Source organism: Bubalus kerabau, chromosome 6 (genome assembly GCF_029407905.1).
Source record: "Bubalus kerabau isolate K-KA32 ecotype Philippines breed swamp buffalo chromosome 6, PCC_UOA_SB_1v2, whole genome shotgun sequence".
Classification (NCBI taxonomy): domain Eukaryota; kingdom Metazoa; phylum Chordata; class Mammalia; order Artiodactyla; family Bovidae; genus Bubalus; species Bubalus kerabau.
The window spans coordinates 44018112-44042382 of NC_073629.1; the positions used below are offsets into that span (position 1 = coordinate 44018112).

The following is a 24271-nucleotide window of genomic DNA, read 5'->3' on the forward strand; positions in this document are numbered from 1 at the left end:
TGAAGTAGTGTGGATTGTATACTGTGGTTTAATTAAATGTATTATATAAGGACTAACATAAATACAAATAATTTTTTTGTCCTCATTTGCAGACCATCAGAAAGATGGCACTTTAGGAGCATTACAGACATCTTCAAAACCCACAGTGCTCCCTTCTGCATCTTCAGCTTACTTTCCCGGGCAGCTACAGAACAGTTAATCCTAGTGTCGTTTTTTTTTTTTGAAATTTTAGAAATTGACATGGCTTAAAAATATGGTAACAGCATATAGCTCAAATTCTGAACACGCAGGTTTCAGGGTTTACTTGAGTTACTGCTGTATTAGATTGGATCCTTTACTGCCATCATTTATGCAGTTTAGAGGAGCAAATCTGTACTTGGAAATTGGTGAAGATTCTGAACAAATGACACTTTTTAGCTTGGAATGTAGTGTTTTATAGAGTAATATGAATTTTATTAAACTAATCCTTAGAAATTCTCAGAAGTTCTAAGGAAAGAATTGATCCTTGTAAGAGAGAGCCTGATCATTCAGTATCTTAGTTCATTAAAACCTGCTCAGATATATTAATATTTTAATGAAGCCAAAGAATGCTATCAGTTCACTTTATCATTTTCATCAGTACAATAAAATTTTAAATTTGCCACCTGAGAATTATGAGGGAAAATGATTATCTCTTGAGATATTATTATTGATGATATTTAAAGGGAAAAATCCTGAAATTACCTTAAATGAATGAAATTCTTCATAGCAAGTAAATATTTTCCTTGAACCCTTTAAATTATCTTTTGAGTAAGTCTGTAATTTTAATAAATTATACAAACAATTTTGGACAGTCTAATTACATGACCAGATTAGGTACAAAGTGCTTTAGTCATTTGAGCCAGTTAATAGGATTTTAATGCTTCCTGGAAGCCTGTAGTCATCCAGTTGTTCTCTTTCATTTGAAGTTTTGTTATTCACTTAAATCTGTATTAGTGGAATATTGTTTTAAAAATTAGTACTTATACAAAATATTTACAAGAGCATAATGAATATTAATTTTTATAATATCAAAATAGGTTCATTTTCATGTTGGCTTAGTAAAGTAGGCAGGGTGAATAATTTTAGAAGTGACAGCTTTCTTTTCTTCCCTATAATTACAAGTTTCAAGTAAGAATTTGTTCTTTGGAAAAAATGAGGTGATTTAAAAAAAAACTTATCACAATCACAGGGCTCCATTTTGTTTTCTTAACAGCCATCCAGTAGAGTAGCATTCTCTTAAGAAACCTCTAAAGCATTTTTTGTTTATAGATTGTTAATACTCTTGTGATACTTTTTCAAAATATTTTCAAGAATGTTATTACACAGATGAGGAAAAGAGACATTTCAGGATATTGACAACCCACCAATGTTATTAGCCTCCATAGTAAAATAGAGAATCTTTGCTAATTCTTTGGTGAAGCCACAATATTGAGTCTTTTCACACTTTGAAACTGCTGGGAATTGCAAACTGTCTTAAAATAGGGATCTATTGTAAAAATAAAAAGCTTAGTAACCATTATTAGTTTTTATACAGTTTTTTGGTGTGTGTCATTTAGATATACTATATTAGTAAGAATACTCAGTTACAGTAACTTGAAAACACTAATCATCTGGAAAGCAACTTCTCGGCAATATTGGACTCTTCCTTGTAAATACTGTGTAATATAAAATGTTGTGACAAGGGTTTGGATAGGATATATGACATAAGGATACAACAGCTAGGATAGAGATCATTTTGATGTCAACTTCCTAAAGACTTTTTGGTATTAAATACAGACTTCTGAGTGCTAATTATTTTCTCTACCTCTTAAACTTTTATTTGAAATTGTTCTGCTGTGTACAATTGTACATGTGTTAATAATCAAAATATTGCATTTAATGTATTTCTGTAAACTGAGCTTTGTTTTAATAAAGTATTAATATTTTGGGAATATGATACTTAAATGTGTATAAAAACAAATAGGACTGACCTATAACACCTGCACCTGTGCTTAGAAAATTATTTTCAGTTAATTTATGGACTAAGTTTTCATTGCTTTGCTTCCTGTTACAGTACTGAGGGAAGTGAAATGGATTCAAAGGGAGAAGATATTGTTACTGTAAAAGTACAGTAACAAAGCCAAAACAGGCCTTATAAGGGAATCACAGATCAAGACTTTCTTTAAAAAAAAAATCATTAAAATATTTAATTTTATTAACAGAATATTTACATTTAAGACCTTATTTAACCATAGTGAATGTTCCAAGTTTAAAAAGCATTAAGCAATAACCACACACAAGATGAAAACAGTGTAAACTATACAGTACTTTATGTACAATTTTTACAAAGTAACACTTTTTTAAATAATATAACTGGACACAAAAATATACACTATAGAGAAATTCACATCAGTAATTGTATAAAGCTCTCTTCTAGGGTCCTGGAAATTTAGGACAAACATTAGCTCTGTAAATCAAGTGTTACCGTGACAGTCCTGAAAGGCCACTAGATATATTTATCTACATATAGATATCACATGGACAGTTTTCAAGGCTACCAGCTTTACTATATAATGTTTAGATTATGTATTCAAGTGTTGAGGTCCTTATGATTATGCAAACATTAAAAGATAGTGGTATAAGTAGCTGGGAAACAAATTCGAGCCAGCGTTTAGATTTACAGGCTCCAGACACCCGAATTTAAATTCTAAAGGGCTGACCTTTTCTCATTTCAAAAACAGTAGTGAATAATGTTTAAAATAAAATTACTAAAAACAAGCTTGAAACATGATTCAGATTTAGTATAGTTTTCTTAAGAATTTTGTTTTTTAAATGCAAACATTTACCATTTCTTTAGTGCATCTGCATTAAGGCTTTGAATTATTTGACCCAAGATTTTACAATATTAAAATCTGACTCAGGATTTTACCATGTTAAAATGAACAGGTCCACACTATACTACCTACTCTGTCTCACTGTTGAGTCAGCATAAATAGAGTTAAAGCTCAACACCTGAAGGAAATGGTAGCAGAGACATTGCTAGTATCTAAAGAAGTTCCATATATAGTTTTAAATTTTAATTAAAGGATGTATAATAAAACAAACAGCTTAGTGGCAAGAAACTGGTGCTAATAAACGATTTCTTTTCAAAAGAAATTGTAACATCTTTGGAAAACTGTCCGGTTCTTTTTCTTTCTTTAGTTCCCACGCAGTTCATGCAGATACATTTCTTAAGACAATCTTATTAAAGTACATTGTGGATGGAAATGGAATGTACATCCAGAACTACAGGTGAAAACTAAGACCTGGGTACTGATAGAAAAGTCTTCCTGATTTCGGTTGTCACACGTTCGTGTCCTGGAGTAAAGGTTCTTTGGCCTCTCCTGGCGCTTGTGTGCTGTGAGGGTGGCTGTGGCTACCACAGTGCTTTCTCCAGCTGCTGGGCCGCAAGCTTAAGTTGGTATGCTCTGGGATAAACAAGGCCACAAGCAGGGCCAGCAGTACTGAACAGGCTCCAAAGAGGAAGGGGGGTCCAGGGATGATGGAATTCTGGGGAAGAAAAAGATAGTTAAGATTTTTGCACAGACTTCTTTGCTCATAAGAAATTGCGTATCTTTTAGAATAACTGATGGCTGTGAATTATAAGCCAATGATTCTTCTTCATTAAAGCCACAGTTAGAAAAAAAAGTTTTCAAAGGGAAAAGAAATACTCTCATATTCTCAATATAAAATTCTGTGCAATAACAGCTGACCCAAGAAATAGCCCCAATTTTTTTTAAAAACAACACATGCAAAAATATATTGTCACTTAGAGCATAAAATATGAACAGTCTGTGAACTTTCACTTTATTGTTAGTTTAAGAAGAAAACGGAGATGTCAAAAGTGAAATCAAGTAATATATAATATTAACTGCCGTAGCAGAATGACTGACCATTTTCTTTAAAAGGTGGTTATATTCTTTAGTGACTGAAAGTGAGAAAAACAGATAATGCTGTTACTATGAGAAGAATCAAACAGACTTGTGTTTTAGTCCCAAATTACATTCATCCTTAGCAAAAACCTGCATTGCCAGTTTTACCTATGGGCTTGTGTAGAGCCCACAAACAAGCATGCTTTTTTATTTAAAAGCAGTCTTAGCTGGTTAGAAGAGGAATGTAGAACTCTGCTAAATACAAAGAAACTAGTGAGTTGTTTGTATTGGCTAAAATGATAATATGTTTCACGGTTAATATTTCAGTTTTAAGGAGGGAACTTTAGTGAACAAAGATGTTACCAGCACCTGACTGACTTCTATAGAAAGGCAGATCTGATACAGGGCACTCAAACATTCCAGAAGCCTTACATGAAAGACAAATAGTTTACACAAATGGCCGTTACCTATGCCACTAGGTACAGTAAGACAAACTAGAAATTAATATATAATAATAATAAAAAATTATCCAGGGAAGAAAGGAATACACAGCCAGTTTTATAAAGAAATGTGTGTATAGAAGGATATGGTCCCTTGGGCTCTGGTTTTAAGTGTTTTTATTCAATCTAAGAATCTCAAATACTTTTATAAAATGACCAAAAACTATCATCTTTCAGCCCAGCCAAACGAACGGACTTCTTATAATTACCTGTTCAAAGTGGTGCTGTGGGCTTGTGTTTGTTCCCAAGTCTGTTCCTGTCATTGGCAGTTCTTTAAGTTCCACATGGAATATGTAGAAAATAAATCCATAAAGAGCTGGTCCCAGACCATTGCATAATCCTCGAATTCCTGTTATCATTCCTTGAACGACACCTGAATTGTTTAAACAAATTAGTGTACCACTTAGTTTTTCCTGCTGTATAACTAAGACCTGAAATCACTTATTCTAAAGCCAAAGCTTTTACCAGACACTGGCTGCAGTGGCATCAAGATTACTTTGACGCTATAAGCTCTACAAAGTACAGTGAGCTGTCTTGATGCAAATGTAAGCTCAGGTATACTGAGATATAGGCCTAATTTAGAAAAAAGTGAGCAGAATTATTTCCCTAAAAAAAAATCTGGCTCAAAATCAGGCATTGGTTCATAAGCATCATAAGCACAGATACTAAAAAACCTGTCCCCAAGCAGCTCCTTAGGATCTCACTTGGTCAAATATAGCACTCCCCCTCCTTTTAAAAAAAATACTTATTTATTTGGCAACCTTGGGTCTTAGTTGTGGCATGCAGGCTTGGTTGCTCAGTGGCATGTGGGATCTTAGTTCCCTGACTGGGGATTTAACCTGCATCCCCTACACTGCAAGGTTAATTCTTAACCACTGGACCACCAGATAAGTCCCTAAGCCCCCTTTTATAGTCTGATTTTTGTTTTATCTCTGGGATCTCCTAAATTTAAAAAGCAACTTGATTTGGCCAGGGTCCTTTCCTTATTTATCAGCCAAGTGACTTCTGCTACTCTTTTGTAATGCCCTTTTTTCCTTTTGACATAAACAAGCTTTTCAAAGAATTATTCCTCATCTCTTAGAATTTTAAGAATTAAAGAGTTCCTGCCACAAAAACATAAGACAATAAAAATAAGTTCTTTATGTTCTTTAGATAACAAACATACAATATTAATGAAAGGGTATGGATAAGGAGATGGCAACCTACTCCAGGATTCTTGCCTGGAGAATCTCATGGATGGAGGAGCCTTGCAGGCTACAGTCCATGGGGTTACAGAGTGACATGACAGAGCAATTTCACTTCACTTTATCAGTGTATGTGCCCCTGAGATATCTAACACATCACAGCAAATGTGTAATAACTAAGTGGTTAGTGAAATAAGGTCGTCAACCTTCATCACTAAATTTTTTAGCAAAAGAACAGATAGGGCCACATATTCACATTGAGAGACAAGGATATCCACCTAAGGATAATATCCTAGAGTCTGCTTTTCCTCTTTACGATGAAAGCAACTTCTTATTTTTAAATTTTATTGGACTACAGTTGATTTACAGTGTTTCAGTTGTACAGCAAAGTGAGTCAGTTATACATATACATATATCCACTCTTTTTTTGGATTCTCCCATATAGACCACAATAGAGTACTTAGTACAATGAAGCAATTTAAAACTCTCTACTCTGAAGATATGCATATGCTTCAGTACTTAGGAAAGAGAACAGAGAATTAGTGTCCTGTATTTTAAAGTAATTATCATTGGTTCCTATCAACCCACCTTGTTGATCAGCATCAGCGGTTCGTGAGACCAGTGCACTGACGGCCGGAAAGGTGATGCTGGACATGGCGGCCACCGCCCCAGCAGCCCACATCATCCTGCGGGCAGCGGCGAGACAAAAATAGCACACTGTTACTCTCCACCGTGCCTGTGTGTGAATACGTATTTAAAATCAAGTACCTCTTACTGAGAAACAGCTGTGGTACAGGAGAAAGGAGATCTAGCTCTTCTTTCCTGACTCTGGGCAAGTCACTTAAAAGTCTAACCCTATTTACTCTCCTAGAAAGCAGAAATACAGTCGCTTATTCACAAGAATGCTGTGGGTATTAATGTAGAGTTGGGATATCACATATCACATCTAAACTGTAAAGTGTGTTGGGTATTATTTCTGCAGGACTGGGGGTGGGTGGAGGATGTTGGAATCCTGTATAGTACACAGAATGAAACATTAAATGTTTTCTTGTAACTTATGGCAAGGTTCCCAGAGATCTGATTCAGTGTGGAAAAAAAAAGCACTTATTTGATCTAAATGTGCTTCTGGCTTGATGTTTAAAAAAGAAATGTTTTCACTAAGTTGTGAGCATCTCTTTTACAAGCTAGACTGAAAACTACAACGTCCATCAGAACACACTCTTGGGTGCTTACTCATATCCACGCCCAAACAGATGATGTGTTCAGTTGAAGGAAACACTACTGCAAACACTATGGAATTCAGTCCTGTCGTATCTGAGCACAGAAGTGTACACGGGCAGCCTGACCGCAGCAGCACCACGACCATCACCTCCCTGCAGGAAGCCAAGCTGGCAAGAGAAGCAGAGAGCCTTCCAAGCAGGAAGCCAGAACCAGAACAACTGGATTCCTGGTTTGCCATCAGTAATGATCAAAAAAGTGGTATTACTCCACTTTTTCTTTCTTAACCTTGCTGCTCTGGGATTACATGTTATTTCCTAACAAACTAAACTGGACTAAATGCTCATTGGGGACTGAAAAACTCAGTAATCTCATTAAAAAAACCCAATCTGTTGCTTAGATATAAAATGTCACTCCACTGTCCTCAAGCCACTAAAAAATACGCAAATGAGAAATCTGTTTATATACATTTTGAGGGGGGGAAAAAAAGAGCATACCAAAAGACAGATTAAAGTCTAATCCTTATTTGAGAAGCAAATTAAGAAATATAAAAAATTTGTCAGTTATACCCCAAAAAAGGTGAAAAATAAGAACAAGGCAAACACCACAATTAAGAAAATTAAAAGATTTGTACATACCAAGGTTCTGAACCGAAGCCATACCATGCTAGTTGTAATATTTGAAATCCCAGACCCAATAAAATGGTGTTCTTATTTCCAATTGACCTCATAAGTAAACTCAAGACTATGGTCTGGAAAATAAGAAAAATCAAAATGGTTTATTAGAACAGAATAAGCTTTTTAACACTGAAAAGAAAAAAAAAAATACATGGTAACTTATTTCAGTATCTAATATAAAAGGACTATTACCACATTTTGGTTTTAGAAATGTAGACTATTTCTACATTTTGGTTTTTCAGCAACAATTACCCTGAATAGACCTGAAATTATACCAGGTGAAATAAGCAGATGAAAGGTTCCTCTGCTGACAGATCCAGATTCAGGGGAAAAGTCAGAAAACTGAAAATAGAAAGCTGAACTTTGTGTTCAGTATATTTCTACTGAGGACTATTTAAAATCAGAAATTGTAAAAAGGAAGAATGAAAGGTTCTAACTCACGGTTTGGAGATTTCCTCTTACATAATAGCTTAAAAATTTTTTTTACAGGTCCAAATTAATCCAAAATGCTTACTCTCCTGACTAAAGAAAACTGGAACAGTAACTTATATATCCTTCACTAAATTAACCTATTGTTGAAACTAGGATGCTTTTATGAACAGTAAATCAGTTTAACAAGTATGACTTGGAGGAGTGTAGGATAATAAATAAGAATATAGCTTTGGGAAAAGCAGCCTTAATCATAATCTTGGCTCTAATCATGTGACCCTGGGAAAGTCACTTCACTCTGAAACTCAGTCTTGTCTCTCACAAGATCACTAAAATAGTATCCACTTCAAAACTTTGTCATGAGTTAGATGAAATGATAAACTTAGCATTGTGCCCAGCACATTTAATAAACAATATTATAGATTTTCTTGCTTTTCTTTCAAAGAAAAATTCAGCAATGATTTGGGTACCTTAGTGTTAATTACACCCCATTAGATAGCTGGTAAGTCCATAGAGGAAGAAGTGAAAATAATTCAGGAAATCACTATTAGATGACTGGCTGATGCACTCAACTCAAAATTATCAAGTATAAGTTTAAAATTCATTAAATTGAGACAATCATTTAAGAGTTTAATCAGATTCAAATAAGCCAGTGGGTAGTAAATGTAGATTCTTTTCATGATTCTTGAACAATAAACATTCACAGCTTTCTTCTCTGAGATTTTCCCTTAAATCAACTGAACATAGTGTTGAATTCCACAAAGCATGAAACCTTGTTGGATTACATTCTTCAAAAACCACAGCCACAAAAGGGAGCAATCAGAGCAATCAGTTAGAAAATAAAAATTTCCTTTGTATATGATACTCTAACATTTTCTCCCAAAGGCAAGGATTTTTTTCTCTGTATCCCCAGTACCTAGTATAAGTTCTTAGTAAGTGTTTTAGAAAGCATGCATGATTTTAAATGTTACAATATTCTTAATAATATAAAGAAGAAATTTCTTATATTATCTAGACTGAGCTAGGTGGGGAAAAAAATTGGTATGCCTTAATTTAATAAAAAGCCTATTGATGAAAGTGAAAGAGGAGAGTGAAAAAGTTGGCTTAAAGCTCAACATTCAGAAAACGAAGATCATGGCATCTGGTCCCATCACTTCATGGGAAATAGATGAGGAAACAATGGAAACAGTGACAGACTTTATTTTTGGGGGCTCCAAAATCACTGCAGATGGTGACTGCAGCCATGAAATTAAAAGATGCTTACTCCTTGGAAGAAAAGTTATGACCAACCTAGATAGCATATTCAAAAGCAGAGACATTATTTTGCCAACAAAGGTCCGTCTAGTCAAGGCTATGGTTTTTCCAGTGGTCATGTATGGATGTGAGAGTTGGACTGTGAAGAAGGCTGAGCGCCGAAGAATTGATGCTTTTGAACTGTGGTGTTGGAGGAGACTTGAGAGTCCCTTGGACTGCAAGGAGATCTAACCAGTCCATTCTGAAGGAGATCAGCCCTGGGATTTCTTTGGAAGGAATGATGCTAAAGCTGAAACTCCAGTACTTTGGCCACCTCACGCGAAGAGTTGACTCACTGGAAAAGACTGATGCTGGGAGGGATTGGGGGCAGGAGGAGAAGGGGATGACAGAGGATGAGATGGCTGGATGGCATCACTGACTCGATGGACGTGAGTCTGAGTGAACTCCGGGAGTTGGTGATGGACAGGGACGCCTGCTGAGATTCATAGGGTCGCAAAGAGTTGGACACGACTGAACGACTGAACTGAACTGAATTGAATTCAATATAATTCTCATTTTCAACAGAACCAAAAGAACCAAGTCCCAAAAGTTAAAATGACTTATGACTTAACCAAGATGACACAGCTAATTAACAGTTAACTGACATCAACTTGTCACTCAGTCAACAAATATTTGCCTAGTTCCTACAATATGCAATTGCTATTTTAGGAATGAGGGCACCAACTTGGGAACAGTGAATAGATCAAAGTACTGTTCAGAATATGTTTGGTTAGTCAAAATACTTGTTCCATAGATGGAAATACTTGTTCCATAAGATGGAAAAACCCAAACGGACTTTTTGGCCAATCCACTAGATCACCTCCAAGTAGAGAGAAAATAGTCAAATTTGAGGTTGTAGCTGCTATGAAGAAAATAAAATAAGGTAGTGTGATAGAGGTGCTGCTCAAACCAGGATGTGCAGGAAAGGCCTTTCTGAGGTGACAGCTGAATGAAGAGGAGGGGTAGTTGTATGAGTACCCAGGGGAAAAGGGCACTCCAATTTAAGTGTATACGGAGAAACGAGGAAAAGGAGGTTTTTGTCAAGAGCCTAGATGTTATTCTGATTGTGACAGAAAGAGAATATTAAACAAGACTCAATTTCAACTTTACAAAAATCCCTCTGTCAAGTGGCAAACAGTAGGGAGACAGGTATGGAAACAGACCAAATGGAGGCTACTGTCATGGTTTAGACAAGGTTCCTAGTAATGGAGATGGTGAGAAACACTTCGATTTAAAATAGGTTTGGGGGAGACAGGTTCAAGATGGTGGAGTAGAAGGACATGCCCTCACCCAGTTCTTGAGAGAGCACTGGAATCACAAATAACTGCTGAACAATGATTGAACAGGAAGACGCTGGAACCCACCAATAGATACCCCACATCTAAAGACAAAGGAGAAGCCACAACGAGATGTTAAGAGGGATGCAATCATGGTGAAATAAAATTCTGTAACTGTTGGGTGGGTGACTCACGACTCACAAACTAGAGAGCAATTATACTACAGAAGTTTTCCCACTGGGCTCAAGATTCTGAGCCACACATCAACCTTCCCAACCTGGCTATCCAGCAACAGAAGGAGGAATCCCCAGAGAAACTGACTTTGAAGGCCAGCAGGATGACTGCAGGACTTCTACAGGACTGGGGGAAACAGAGACACCACTCCTGGAGGCACACACATGGTCTTGTGCACACCAGGACCTAGGGAAAAGGAGCAGTAACCCCACAGGAGACTGAACCAGACCTACCTGCTAGTGTTGGACGGTCTCTTGCAGAGGTGGTGGTAAGGGGCAGTGGTGGTGGCTGTGGCTCACCACAGGGACAAGGAGCAGCAGTTCTTGGAAGTACTCATGGTGTAAGTTCTAAAGAGGCCCCAACATCAGCCCCAACAAACAGTCTGTAAGCTCCAGTGCTGGCTCACCTCAGGCCAACCAACCAACAGAAGCCCCACCTGTTAGCAAACAAAGTTTTGCTGAGCAAGACCCAGCTGCACCCACCATCAATCCCTCCCATCAGGAAGCTTGCACAAGCCTCTTGCATCATCCACCAGAGGGCAGACAGCAGAAGCTAGAAGAGCTACAATCGTGCAGCCTGCAGAATGAAAACCACAATCACAAAAAGTTAGATGAAATGAAAAGGAAGAGGGTTATGTCCTAGATAAAGGGACAAGACAAAATCCTACAAACACAAATGAAGTGGAGGCAGGCAACCTTCCTGAAAAAGAATTCAGAATAATGATAGTGAAGATGATCCAGGATCTTGGAAAAAGAATGGAGGGAAGGATCGAAAAGATGCAAGAAATGTTTAACAAAGACCTAGAAGAACTAAACAGAGATAAACAATACAATAACTGAAATGAAAAACACACGAGAAGCAATCAATAGCAGAATAACTAAGGCAGAAGAATGGATAAGTGACCTGGAACACAGAATGATGGAAATCACTCCTGACAAACAGAATAAAGAAAAAAATGAAATGAAGAGAGCCTAAGAGACCTCTGGGACAACATTAAATGCACCAACCTTTGCATTATATGGGTCCCAGAAGAAAAGAGCAAAAGGACCCAAGAAAATATATGGAGAGAGAACAGCTGAAAAATTCCCTAGCATGGGAAAGGAAACAGTCAACCAAGTCCAGGAAGCGCAGAGTCCCAGGCTTTTTTTTTTTTAAAACCCAAGGATGAACACACCGAGACACATGGTAATCAAACTGACAAAAATTAAAGACAAAGAAAAAAATATTAACAGCAACAAGACAAAAACTACAAATAACATACAAGGGAACTCCCATAAGGTTTTCAGCTGATTTCTCAGCAGAAATTCTGAAAGCCAAAAGGGAATGGCATGGTATATTTAAAATGATGAAAGAGAAGAACCTACAACCAAGAATACTCTGTCCAGTGAGGCTCTTAATCAGATTTGACAGAGAAATCAAGTTTTACGGACAAGTAAAAGCTAACAGAATTCAGCACCACCAGACCAGCTTTGCAACAAATGCTAAAGAAACTGCTCTAGGCGAGAAAGAAACAAGCAACTTAAAACAATCTGGTACATATACAAACTGCTATACTGAAACCTCAGGGGAACAGCAAACCCAAAAACTACACTATATAAACACACAAAAGAGAAAAAGCAACCAAACCCAACACTAAAGATAGTCATCAAACCACAAAAGAAGAGAATGAAAGAGAAGGGAAGAAAAAAGACCTACAAAAACAAACTGAAAACAATTAAGAAAATAGCAATAGGAACACAATACTTATCCTTAAATGTATAAGGATATTTACATCAATACTTAACCTTAAATGTAAACAAATGGATTAAATGCACTACCGAAAGACACAGAGTGGCTGAATGGATACAAGAACAAGACCCATATATGATGTCTAAAAGAAATCCACCTCAGATGGCCAACAGGCCCATGAAAAGATGTTCAACATCACAAATTACTAGAGAAATGCAAATCAAAACTACAATGAGGTATCACCTTACACCAGTCAAAATGGCTATCATCAAAAAAAATCTACAAACAATAAATGCTGGAGAGGGTGAGGGGAGAAAGGAACCTTCCTACACTACTGATGAGAATGTAAATTGGTACAGCCTTTACAGAGAACAGTATGGAGGTTCCTCAAAATAAAAACAGCCACCGTATGACCCTGCAATCCCACTCCTGGGCATGCATCTGGAGAAAAACGAGGTCTGAAAGGATACATGCACTTGAACTCACTGTAACACTGTTCACAATAGTCAAGACAGGGAAGCAACCTAAAAAGTCCATCCACAGGTGAATGAATGAAGATGATGTGGTACATATACACAATGGAGTATTACTCTGCCATTGCAAAGAATGAAATGTCATTTGCAGCAACATGGATGGACCTGGAGCTTATCATACTTAGTGAAGTAAGTCAGAGAAAGAAAAATATCCTATGATATTGCTTATATGAAGACTCTAAAAAGAAATTATACAAGGGAACTTTCCTGTACAGCACAGGCTATATGGCATCCTGGATGGGAAAGGAGTTTGGGGGAGAATGGATACATGTATACGTATGGCGGAACCACTCTGCTGTGCACCTGAAACTACCACAGCATTGTTAAACAGCTATACTCCAATATAGAATTAAAAGTTTAAAAGCAAAAACAAACAAAAGTTAAAAGTTTAAAAACAAAATAAACACACAAACAAAAATACCCAAAATATGTTTTGCAGAGAGAGGTGAAAGGAGATGCCATCTGATGGGTTGGATGTAGGAGAAGGAGAAAGAAAGGAATCAAGAATGGTGCTGAGGTTCCTGGCCTCAACAACTGGGAGAGCAGTGATGGGACTGAATGAGATGAGCAGCGTGGGTGGAAGGAAGCCAGGTTGCAGTCATGGCCATATCAGGTTTGAGATGTCCAGCAGATGTGTCTGACACACTGGCTTGGTAAATTTGGATGTCACCAGAACACAGGTGACCAGATGACAGCACCAAAGAAGAGAAATGTGCAGAACTAACTGTATTCATGCACTCGTGTAAATATTTAGTGCAAATGTAATGAACTCCTGCCTACTGGCGCCATGGAAGTGATGGGCCTATGGCAAACCAGAGTAAAGGCCTCCAAGGGGACGGCAACCATGTGGCTTCTATTGAAAGGCTGTACCATGTTATTAGATCTCATAATTTTGGGTGAGAAGCTACATTTCTATATTTACTATGGGGAAGAAAGTGACCTCTGATTTAGCACCCGTGGGGCTGCAGGTGCAGTTTAAGGTGCTAGAGTGACAAAAACAAATTATGATATAATTCTGACCTCACATCTTCTAAGAGCTCTACTAGAGTTCATGATCTACTGAGGTGAAAATAATCAGAAATAAATAGGTAAAATTCATAATACAGTGCATTTTGTACCATGATAGAGATATAGGCAAGTTAATATGAGAATGCAGAGAAGGAATACTCAAGTTGTAAAAGGGGGAGGCAGTAAGCACGGCAGGAACAGGGGCGCAAGCAAGAAAATAAACAAAGGGAGGCACCAGTGGGGAGCTGCAAACAGCTCTGTGCTGCTGGAGAGACACAAAGACACTAGTTTTCACTGCCTTGAGAGGTCAACAGGGGAGAAGTCATTCTCAATTGTATACCTGCCAGAAATGAAAACATAACATAATGCTTCTACCTGTAGGGCTATAAACTATACTTGATATTTTAATTCATATAATGACAAACTATAATTATCAATATTTACATGCAGCCTCAGTTCAGTTCAGTTCAGTCGCTCAGTCATGTCCGACTCTTTGCGACCCCATGAACCGCAGCACACCAGGCCTCCCTGTCCATCACCAACTCCTGGAGTCCACCCAAACCCATGTCCATTGAGTCACTGATGCCATCCAACCATCTCATCCTCTGTTGTCCCCTTCTCCTCCTGCCCTCAATCTTTCCGAGCATCAGGGTCTTTTCAAATGAGTCAGCTCTTCGCATCAAGTGGCCAAAGTGTTGGAGTTTCAGCTTCAACATCAGTCCCTCCAATGAACACCCAGGACTGATCTACATACTCCTATTCACCTGTTTTTGAAATTTAACTAATTTTCTCACTTTCAGAAATGTGATTTTACATCTCAAACACTACATCCCTACGCAGGCCCCCAAAGGTGACTGGTCAATTAAATACTGCATTCTTTGTGGACCATGTTTCTGTATACAGTATCTGTTGTGCTATCAATGCCGGCTGGGCCGAGGCGTGTTCCTTCCCAGATTTACAGCCCTCATGAACCTGCTACTGCAGGACTCTTTCTAAGGCAAACCCAACCAGGCTCTCTCCTGGGTTCACATGTCTGCCCACCCTGATTCTGAGCTCTTCTTAGGGCTGTTTTCCATTTTTTATCCTTTGTACCTGATACTATCTACTGAGCAAAGGGAAAATTTGCTCTAAAGCACCTTCAATTACACATTCAAGCAGTCCACAGTGTGCCCAAATTTACCAGGTGCCCACCTACAGCTTCCATACTCAGTTAAGTATGAAACAGAACTTACGACCGTACAGCTACTAACCTCTTAAGTGTCATTATAGGAACTGTTAGCCTGTTCTCTTTAAGATCCAAATCAAATACAATAGTAGCAAATCTAATCACAGCAATATATGAAAAAGATAAGATGTAACTATCAGGCTAGATTTATCTCAGGATTCAAGGTCAGTTAACATTTGATAACTCATCAAGCTTTAGTCTTAGTACACTTTACTTCATGTTCAGAAAGGTGTTTTTTTTAAAGCTATTTGTATATACTGGCAATACTGTATTTTCCTCCAAAGATAAAGAACACATTTCTGGTAGCAAGGAATGCAGTGTTTTTCCAGATCAAGGATTCTTAGGATAAAACTGAGGTTAAAAAATAGGACTAATAATTAGTGCCATATGTATGCATGTGTGAGGTCATGGGGAAAGTATATTACAGAATTTAAAGTTTTTAACTAAACCTACCAGAAATTCATAAATGATGAGATCTGCAGAAGCAATCCTACCTAGGAGATGGTGAACCATCCATTAATACTATCAAATACAGCTTACTTACCATTTTAAGAGTACAGTAAGACAAAGCTGCAACCAGGAAACTGGATTTCAGATGGGAAAGTATGTGTGTGTGTGTGTGTGTGTGTGTGTGCGTGTATGTATGTATGTGCGTGCACTCTCTTACAGAATCTAGAAAATCAAAGCCAAACAGGAAGAAAAGCGAGAGTCTTTTCCACTTTGGGGAAAGTATGGAACAGAGATAATGCGAAGGTCAGGTTGAAATATCTAAGGAAATCCAGATTCTTGTGTTAATTAATATCTTATTCTTCAAACAACCACTGGCTCCCAACTGGGTTTCCAAGATAAAAATACCTTCATGTCACTTCTCTGTTCAAAACGCTCCATGGCTTCCTATCTTCTTGTCAAGTCTTATGGAGACCTGGAAGATCCCACACAAATCTGGTCCCTCTGCACCTCTTGGATTTAATTTCCTGCACTCTCCCTTGTTCACTCCACCAGAGCCATCCTGTCCCCTAGCTGTTTATCACACATCTAGGAATGGTCTCCAGAGGTGTAGATCTGTGCTGGTGGTTTAGAATCCTCCTCCTCCAGGTATTCTAGTGAGTCGTTCCTCATTCCTTTGGGTCTCGGCTCAAATGTCACATCAGCAAAGCCTTCTCACTCTCCCAGATAAAACAACACCCTACCCTAGCCACGTGCTGCACCCCTTTTATACACTTTTTCTCTAGTTTTCATTACACCAGGTATGTTTACACCAACACCTTTATTCATCTTCTTATCCCACAAGAATGCTAAGTTTACAACAGCAGGGATTTAGTTAAGTTCACTGCTATATCACAAGAGCCTGACTCATGACAGATATTCAATAAATATTTACTGAATGAATCATTCAACAGTAGAACAAGACTAACATAAAATTTCTGATTTTATGCAGGTGACTATATTCTAGTGTAAATCGATAAACTGTCTTTCTTGTTTACACATCATATGTTGATTAGTATGTGTCAATCAATACTACCTATACTAACAGAATTGTTATCTCTGAACCTTCAAGCATCTCTCCCTCTAATGAGAAAGAAACTCACCTGTGCAATAATAGAAAGAATGCCAAGGACTGCTATAAATGCTGCAACACTTTCTGGTGAAAATTTCATTATCTAGAGGATTTCCAAAAAAGTAATGTTAATAAATATAAAAGCAGAACAAATACCATACTAACATAACTACCTGTATATTAACATTAAATAGGCCAAGAAAAGAAAATGCAATTCATTCATAATCAAAGAACTCCTCAAAGGAAGAATCTGGCATTCACTGAGAACCAAAATTATAACAAGGTTAAGATGATGAAAATAACAGCTACTTAACTCAGATTAAGTAAATTTAAATCCTGATCCCTTAATTTTGATTTCCTAAATTGGAGACTGCTATCAAGCATTTAAAATCTATTTTACAAATAAATATCATACCACTTTGTAATTTTCATGTATATTGATAAAGGCTTAAGCTCTGCCAAGTAAGATTAGTGTCAAGAAGAAAAAAACTAATGCTCTCATTCTGGCTAGCTGCTTTATTAGTATATGCTCTAAATCACAAAGAGACTGTCTGCTGCTGCTGCGTCGCTTCAGTTGTGTCCGACTCTGTGAGACCCAGGCTCACAGAGCAGCCCACCAGGCTCCCCCGTCCCTGGGATTCTCCAGGCAAGAACACTGGAGTGGGTTGCCATTTCCTTCTCCAAAGAGACTGTCTGGGTAAATGGATTAAAGCATTCCGTCACCTCTGTAAGGAACACATAAACTCAAACCACACACATTGACAGGAAGATTATCTCTTTTTGCCTAAGCCAAGAGTCTTAATAGAAATGCATCGGTCACACTAACTAGGAAGTTAATTCTAGTGAGCCGTTATTTCTAAAATGATAGTCATTTAAAAAAGTCTCTAATAGCTTTCTCAAGATTAAAATTTTTTATTAAGGCACTAAACAATGAAAGAAAAGTCCACTTTAGTAGAAAAGAATTTTACCTGTCTGAGGTATAAAAAAAAGCTGGAATATTGGCCTGCCTCTGGTAAGTAGGAGAGAAACACGGTAATGCAGATGAGCAGCACGATGGAGTCTTGGCCCACCTTTTTTAAGGACTAGAACAAGAAAAAGACCAGTATAAGGTTTTATATCAAAACACTGAACTATGCTTAAGAACATGCAGAGGTACCTTCTGGCAGTGTACATACAGACACCTAGTTGTCATATTTTTCCCCCAGTTTATTCTCATCCTCCCCAAAACTATTCTGAAGTTTCCAAAGTAGTTTTAAAAATCCATCACGATGTTTTCCCCAAAGAAACATCTGCAACAAAACATTAATGCTGCATTGAATCACACATTCATGTTTTAGCCAAAATGTATAAAATTACCGCAAAGGGGTCGGCCTGTTCCCAGGAAATGGGTGCTCCCCACGACGCAGGCCGCATCTTCTCAGGTAATGACTCCGGCACAGCAACCAGGATAAAACAAATATCTAGCAAAGCTATTGCTGTCGCCAGGACCACCACCAAGCTGTCCCCATACACTCGTCCAAGATAAGCGCCAATTGCAGGGCTGGTTACCAAACTTGCAGCGAATGTTGCCGAAACCTGCAGCAAATCGATATCAACAGAAAGAGATCACTAAGGACACCCTGGCTCCATTCCTTCCACACCAGGGAGACTCGGACTAACGTCAGTCCTCCTACTGCTCCCTTTCCTCCTCCCTGTGCCGGTTTTTTTACACATTCTTCTTTTGCAGGAGAAAAGAATTAGATTCTTAACTAAAAATATGTAATAACCTCTAAGATAGTGGCTTCAAACTTTCTTTTAAGAGTTGGCACCCTCTGTTTAAATAAATCCTGCTGACAAAGTTATAAGTAAAAATATATTTAAAAATAAACAAGAATTGTTTTAGTTGAAGAAGGGTTGGGGGCCTGGATTACTGTCCAAATACCCGCCCTTACCCCAGCTGCCGGGCATGCTGGTCCCCAGGGTGCCTCCACAGTCCCATGGTGCTCTGTGGAAAGAGTCTAAAACGATACTCTATGGAAATTCAATGCCACTGAGACTCCTCCCCCAGTACTAAAATTAAATGAATTTTTACTGGCTGAAATACAGCTGAAAGACTTTAAAGTTTATCTCTTTAGCAGTAACAGTGTTAAGCCACAACACAAAACTGAGCTTGGTCATCATTAGGTGGTAGGGTTAGGAAGAACGAGAGCTTTGATCCTTGACATTGAGCACATCTCTAACCATGTCTCTCTCAAATTCTGAGGAAGTCCATACACGTCTGGTTGAAGATGCAGATTAAAATAGAGGACACAGAGGTGGAGAAAAACCACTAATCGCAGACATATCTGCCCTACTGAACAAAGTGTTCTGCAAACGAACAGTAGATGTGACGGCACGTAACACCTGATAGAGACCACACTCTTCAGAGGGCAGTTAGAAATTAATGTTGAAGGTCCAGAGCTCACTACTCTGTGCTTTATTGTTTCTATGCTCTTTCTGACTTTTGCATGGAGCATTTAACCTGCACAGGAGTGCTTATTTATAGCTGCTTAGTATTTCTTTAATGTTTATGATTTATGTATTTGGCTGCACTGGTCTTGGCTGCAGCATGCAGCATTTTTAGCTGCAGCACACAAACTTAGTTGTGGCATACAGGATCTAGTTCCCTCACCAAGGGTCCGATCTGGGCCCTGTGCATTGTAAGTGCAGGGTCTTGGGCACTGGACCACCTGGGCAAGTTCCTATAGCTGTTTATTAATCATACATGTTAAGGATAAGCAATTCAATTGTCAGTGGTCAACTATCTGACAAATACATAAAATTCTAATAACTATCAACAATCTAGCTATCAACCCAAACATTCATCAACTAGTAAATGGCTAAACAAAATGTGGTACGTCCCACACAGTGGAATACTACACGACAATAAAAAGGAACTACTGATCTATATATCAGCATAGATAAACCTAAGATTATGCTAAGTGTAGACACAAAAGACTACATTTTACATTATTTCTTTATATGAAATTTCTATTGAAAGCAAAACTACAGAGACAGAAAGTAGCTGCCTGAGGTCAGGGGTGAAGTGGAGATGGATGCCAGATGTGCCCAAGGGAACTTTTCAGGCTGATAGAAATGTTTTAAAACTGGAGTCTGGTAGTATTTTGTTTCAGTAACTCTAGAAATTAATTCTAGTGGGCTGTGGTCTCAGAGGGACCTGGGTATAAGCAGAGCTCTGGCACTGAGCTGGGAAAGGGGCAATGGCTCTCATTGTGAAAGTCAATGAATATTCTCAGGATCACAGTGCAAAGGCAGAGTGAAAAGGCCTAATCAATCAGAGTGTAGGTTATTTCATGTCACTTCCCTTCTCCTCAGTTCTTCCCACCTGGTGGCCATTTGTTCCTGACCGAACAGAAGGAGGGCCACAAAGATCACATTAACCTCTTTTATCTGCATCCATATAACTTTGAGAAGACTGAAGTTGTCATTTCCTAGTTGTGCCTTTAAAACATAAAGCTTCCAGGCTGAAAATTATTAATTTCAAGGATTTAGCTAAGACAAAATAAATTACTTTAGCAAAAACAGAAACAATCTGGACTATGGCCACAAAACTGATTTATCTATCCACATAAAATGGATAATTTTATAGTTCGTATGTGTGCATGCTCAGTCACATCTGACTCTTTGTGACCCCATGGACTGCAGCCACTAGGCTCCTTTGTCCATGGGATTTTCTAGGCAAGAATACCAGAGTGGGTTGCCATTTCCTCCTCCAGGGGATCTTCCCAACCCAGGGACTAAACTGGCATCTCTTCTGTCTCCTGTATTGAGCAGGCAGATTTTTTACCAACTGCGGCACCCGGGAAGCTGCTTAAAAACATCCTGGCTATCATCAACCTTTTATCATTTATTCTTGAGTTTACAGCTGATTAGTTTTTTCTAAGTTTCTTACTGTACTTCTCTCAAAATCCTCTTAATTCCATGATTTTTTTAATATTCTTTTTGACCTCTGAATCAAAGATAAAACAGTCTCTCATAAAAGTAAGATTCAGCCTGACACAATGTTCTAATCCTTATTTAACATGAGATGCTTGCCGCATATCTGCTGAAACTCATCCCATTTCTGGCTATCTAATCATGATCTGTTAACCTGATTTGATAGACAACAGACTCTACTGCCACTAAGTATTTAGTTTACCAAAACAATGTTCAGTGTTTGGCAAACTACCACCTGTGGGCTAAATCCACCTATAAATGGTTTTTTCACATTAAAAGTGATGTAAACACATGCCCACAAGGAAAAACAAAAGAATATGGGAGACAAACTTGCAAGGACTAGTAAATAGGCCAGAGAGCACCAATGCAAGGTAAAATGAATACAGACAATATTGTACTACAATTACGTAGTATAATAAATATACAACAGCAATTATATTACAATATATTAATGTATCAAAGTAACACTTTGTGTACTTCAAAGTTAAATAATGTTATGTCAGATTTATTCAATAAAAATTAATTTTAAAAAGTTGAATATGAGAGAGAGACTATATGTGGTCCACAAAGCCACAGAAAAGGTTTGTGATCCCGGAAATGGATATTAACCTATTATCTTTTAGATGAACCACTAAATATTAGTAATTTTTAGTCTTATTACATATTAAATAGTTCCTTTAGTAGTCTATTAAAAAGAACTTCTATAAGGTAAAAATATTTCACTATAATTTCAAATCTGACATGTCTGACAAATACTGTATGAAAATAACAGAACTTACATGGCTTTTGTACTGAAAAAAATTTTTAATGTAATCTAATGGATGATTTTTATAAAATGTATTTATGCAAAAAAATCTTATAATGCAAAGGCTGTACTCCCTGTAATAAGAGACAATATGGGGTGTTTTTCAGCAAATAAAGGTATTAGACTAAACATACCAGGCCATACGCCATACTTCTTTCATGTTCTTGGGTTATATCTGCTACATATGCAAATACCACGGAGAAAGTCACTGCAAAAACCCCAGAAACAGAGATAACAGCAAAGTACCACCTAGGATTAAAAGACAATTGACAAGAAAAGGTTAGAACAATTACCATTACCTTGATCTACCTTCATTTTATAAGTGAACTAATGTAAGAATAGCTAATTTCAGTCAACAGCTAGTAGACAATTCATAGATTAATCCTTCTATAAATCATAAGCTCCAGATATTACAAAAACATTGGGCTAGAAGTGGGCCTTCAATAGCAGCTCAGCTACTATGCAGGAATATTTAAAATTAGATAATGTTTTCAGGTCAATTTTTTACCCAACTGTTGGGTAAGTGGCTTTGTTGTTGTTTCTACTAAAAATAGCAAAAAACTAGAGTTTATTGTAATTCATCTTATTTCCCATCACAGTACTACACAAAAAAACAAAATTGAGTAAATAAAACTGAGGGGGCAAGTTAGTTCCTCAGTTTCTATTACCTTAAGTTTATATATAAAAAACTAGATGTTTTTCCATAAGTTATCTTTAGCTCTTCAAATGTTGCCAAAACAAAGAATTCAGTTTCCATATATATAGAAGAAACCTATATGGCAGTGTCCAATATAAATACTATAAAATGAACAAAAGCCATTTTAAAAAGCAAACTACATTTTGCTATTCATGATTCAAACATCCCTTGCTGAGAATAAGAAGTTTCTGCTGTAATGATGACTTTCAGTTTTTAAAGTCAAATATAATTACACTTCACTTTCAAAATACCATGCCACAAGTACTTTACCGCTTACTACATTTTTTTCTAACATGCTGCTTTTCACAGCCAATAATTTGTTCATGCCCTAGATTCGTTCAGTAAGATTTCATTTACATGATTAGCATTCTTCAGGGGTTTGGCCTTTAGGGCAATATCTCACCTATGCGAAAGGAAGATCCTGCCCCATAAATACCCCTGGTTCTAGATACACGATGGAAATACAGCCCATCTATGATGTAGAAGTAACTAACATTAACACTCAAGTGGCGAAGAATGTTAGTCAAAGAATTAACACAGTTATCTACAACTAAACTGGGCTTTATTATCTTGGGAAAATCATTCTCATTGTGAGTTTTCCCTCCCTTCTTCCCCAGTGAAAGACTTTTGATTCTAATCAAGGTGGCAAGGAGCCCAGTCTCTCTTAACTAGGATGTGCCTGAAATCTGACCGAAAAGACGCAAGCAGAGGTTGGGTGAAAATTCTAAAGTTTCCCTAAAAGAAGGTGATGTGCTCTTCTTAGGTCACTCCTTCCACCTTGCTGCCTGAAGGTGACAACAAGCTGGAACTCACATAAGCAACCATCCTGGACAGCAAGGTGACAGCAGAGGATGGCAGAGCGTGAAGACGAAAAAAATTTAGTTTCCAGGACCTGCCATATCAGCTCTGAACTGCTCAACTCCAGACTTCTTTCACATGGAGAGAGAAATTAGCAATGAATTTCCCTGATTTTAGGAAACTACTATTTGGAACTGATATATAACTAGATCTCTTCCTAATTAATACAGATAATGATGATAAACTGTGTTGTTTTTTTTTAAACATTCTACTTAAGAAAATTAGAAGTTACCAACTCTATCTGATCCCTAAAATATCATTTTGAAATTTGGGCTATGAAATCCAAAAGCAGGTTAGCTAGTAGTCTACATGCTTTCTATAGGGGCAACAAGTTCAAAATATTTTATTACTTATTACTATATTTTTAATTAGCTGTATTATTCAGCTACTGTATTTTATCTGTATCAAAGAATCAATATATTAGAAAAATATATTTAAAACCTACATAAATAAGATGGAAAAAAGTGAAAGAAATGAGGGAATATTCAGAAAACAATTAACAGTTAATATTTAATTGCTATAATCTGAATGTGTACATACCATGGGCTGATTTTCATTAAAGGAATTGGGGCACACGTGAAAAATACTGTTAGCAGCAAGAAGGATTTTCGGCCCCAAACATCAGAAAGAGCACCAATAAGAGGGGCACTGAGGAATGACAACAAACCCTAAAAAAAAGTTAAATGAAGAAAATACATATACTATGTATACTGATAAGCCAAAAATAAATCATTTTAAAGAAGAATTTTAAACAAGTCTATTTCTAAAATAAGTACATCACCAAATTTTAGTTAAGAAGCTTATTTCTTGTCTGTACATAACTGAAAATTCCCAAGACTGTCCAGAATCATCTGCAGGGCTTTGGTAGCACATTAAATACTAAATGTTCTAATGAATTTTTGACTACAACTCTACACTAGCAATTCTAGAAGGAATATTATATGCTTATTTTCTGTTTATAAACCTGTTGATCACAGGGAATCAACAGTAAAGAAAATGTAGAATAATCAATACTTTACCATAACAATATATTTCATATTCGTGTATTTTTTAAATAGTTCTTTTCTCTTCAATATATATTCTTGTTGCTAGTTTACAGAAGTGTTCAGATCTCCATAATGAAAATGCCAACATATAAAATGCCAACACACAGGGGAAATA

The 24271-nt window shown here is 37.2% G+C and overlaps 2 protein-coding genes across 6 annotated transcripts in view; one reads left to right on the forward strand and one right to left on the reverse strand.

The window, feature by feature from the left end:
* The window catches only part of SASS6 (SAS-6 centriolar assembly protein), a 40357-nt gene extending 38405 nt beyond the window's left edge, over positions 1-1952 (forward strand). For all 3 annotated transcript variants that reach the window (XM_055584979.1, XM_055584980.1, XM_055584981.1), the window contains one exon: positions 93-1952. In XM_055584979.1, the coding sequence (XP_055440954.1) occupies positions 93-199 (107 nt within the window). In that variant the 3' untranslated portion in view covers positions 200-1952. The remainder of the gene's footprint in view (positions 1-92) is intronic.
* Positions 1953-2177: 225 nt separating this feature from the next.
* MFSD14A (major facilitator superfamily domain containing 14A) overlaps positions 2178-24271 on the reverse strand; it is a 53746-nt gene continuing 31652 nt past the window's right edge. For 2 of the 3 annotated variants that reach the window (XM_055584983.1, XM_055584982.1), the window contains 9 exons: positions 23651-23778; positions 21690-21804; positions 18132-18350; positions 17744-17857; positions 16807-16878; positions 7452-7564; positions 6184-6281; positions 4621-4784; positions 2178-3549 (listed from right to left, as the gene is read on the reverse strand). In XM_055584983.1, the coding sequence (XP_055440958.1) occupies positions 3343-3549; positions 4621-4784; positions 6184-6281; positions 7452-7564; positions 16807-16878; positions 17744-17857; positions 18132-18350; positions 21690-21804; positions 23651-23778 (1230 nt within the window). In that variant the 3' untranslated portion in view covers positions 2178-3342. The remainder of the gene's footprint in view (positions 3550-4620; positions 4785-6183; positions 6282-7451; positions 7565-16806; positions 16879-17743; positions 17858-18131; positions 18351-21689; positions 21805-23650; positions 23779-24271) is intronic. The other variant, XM_055584984.1, reaches the window with a different exon arrangement.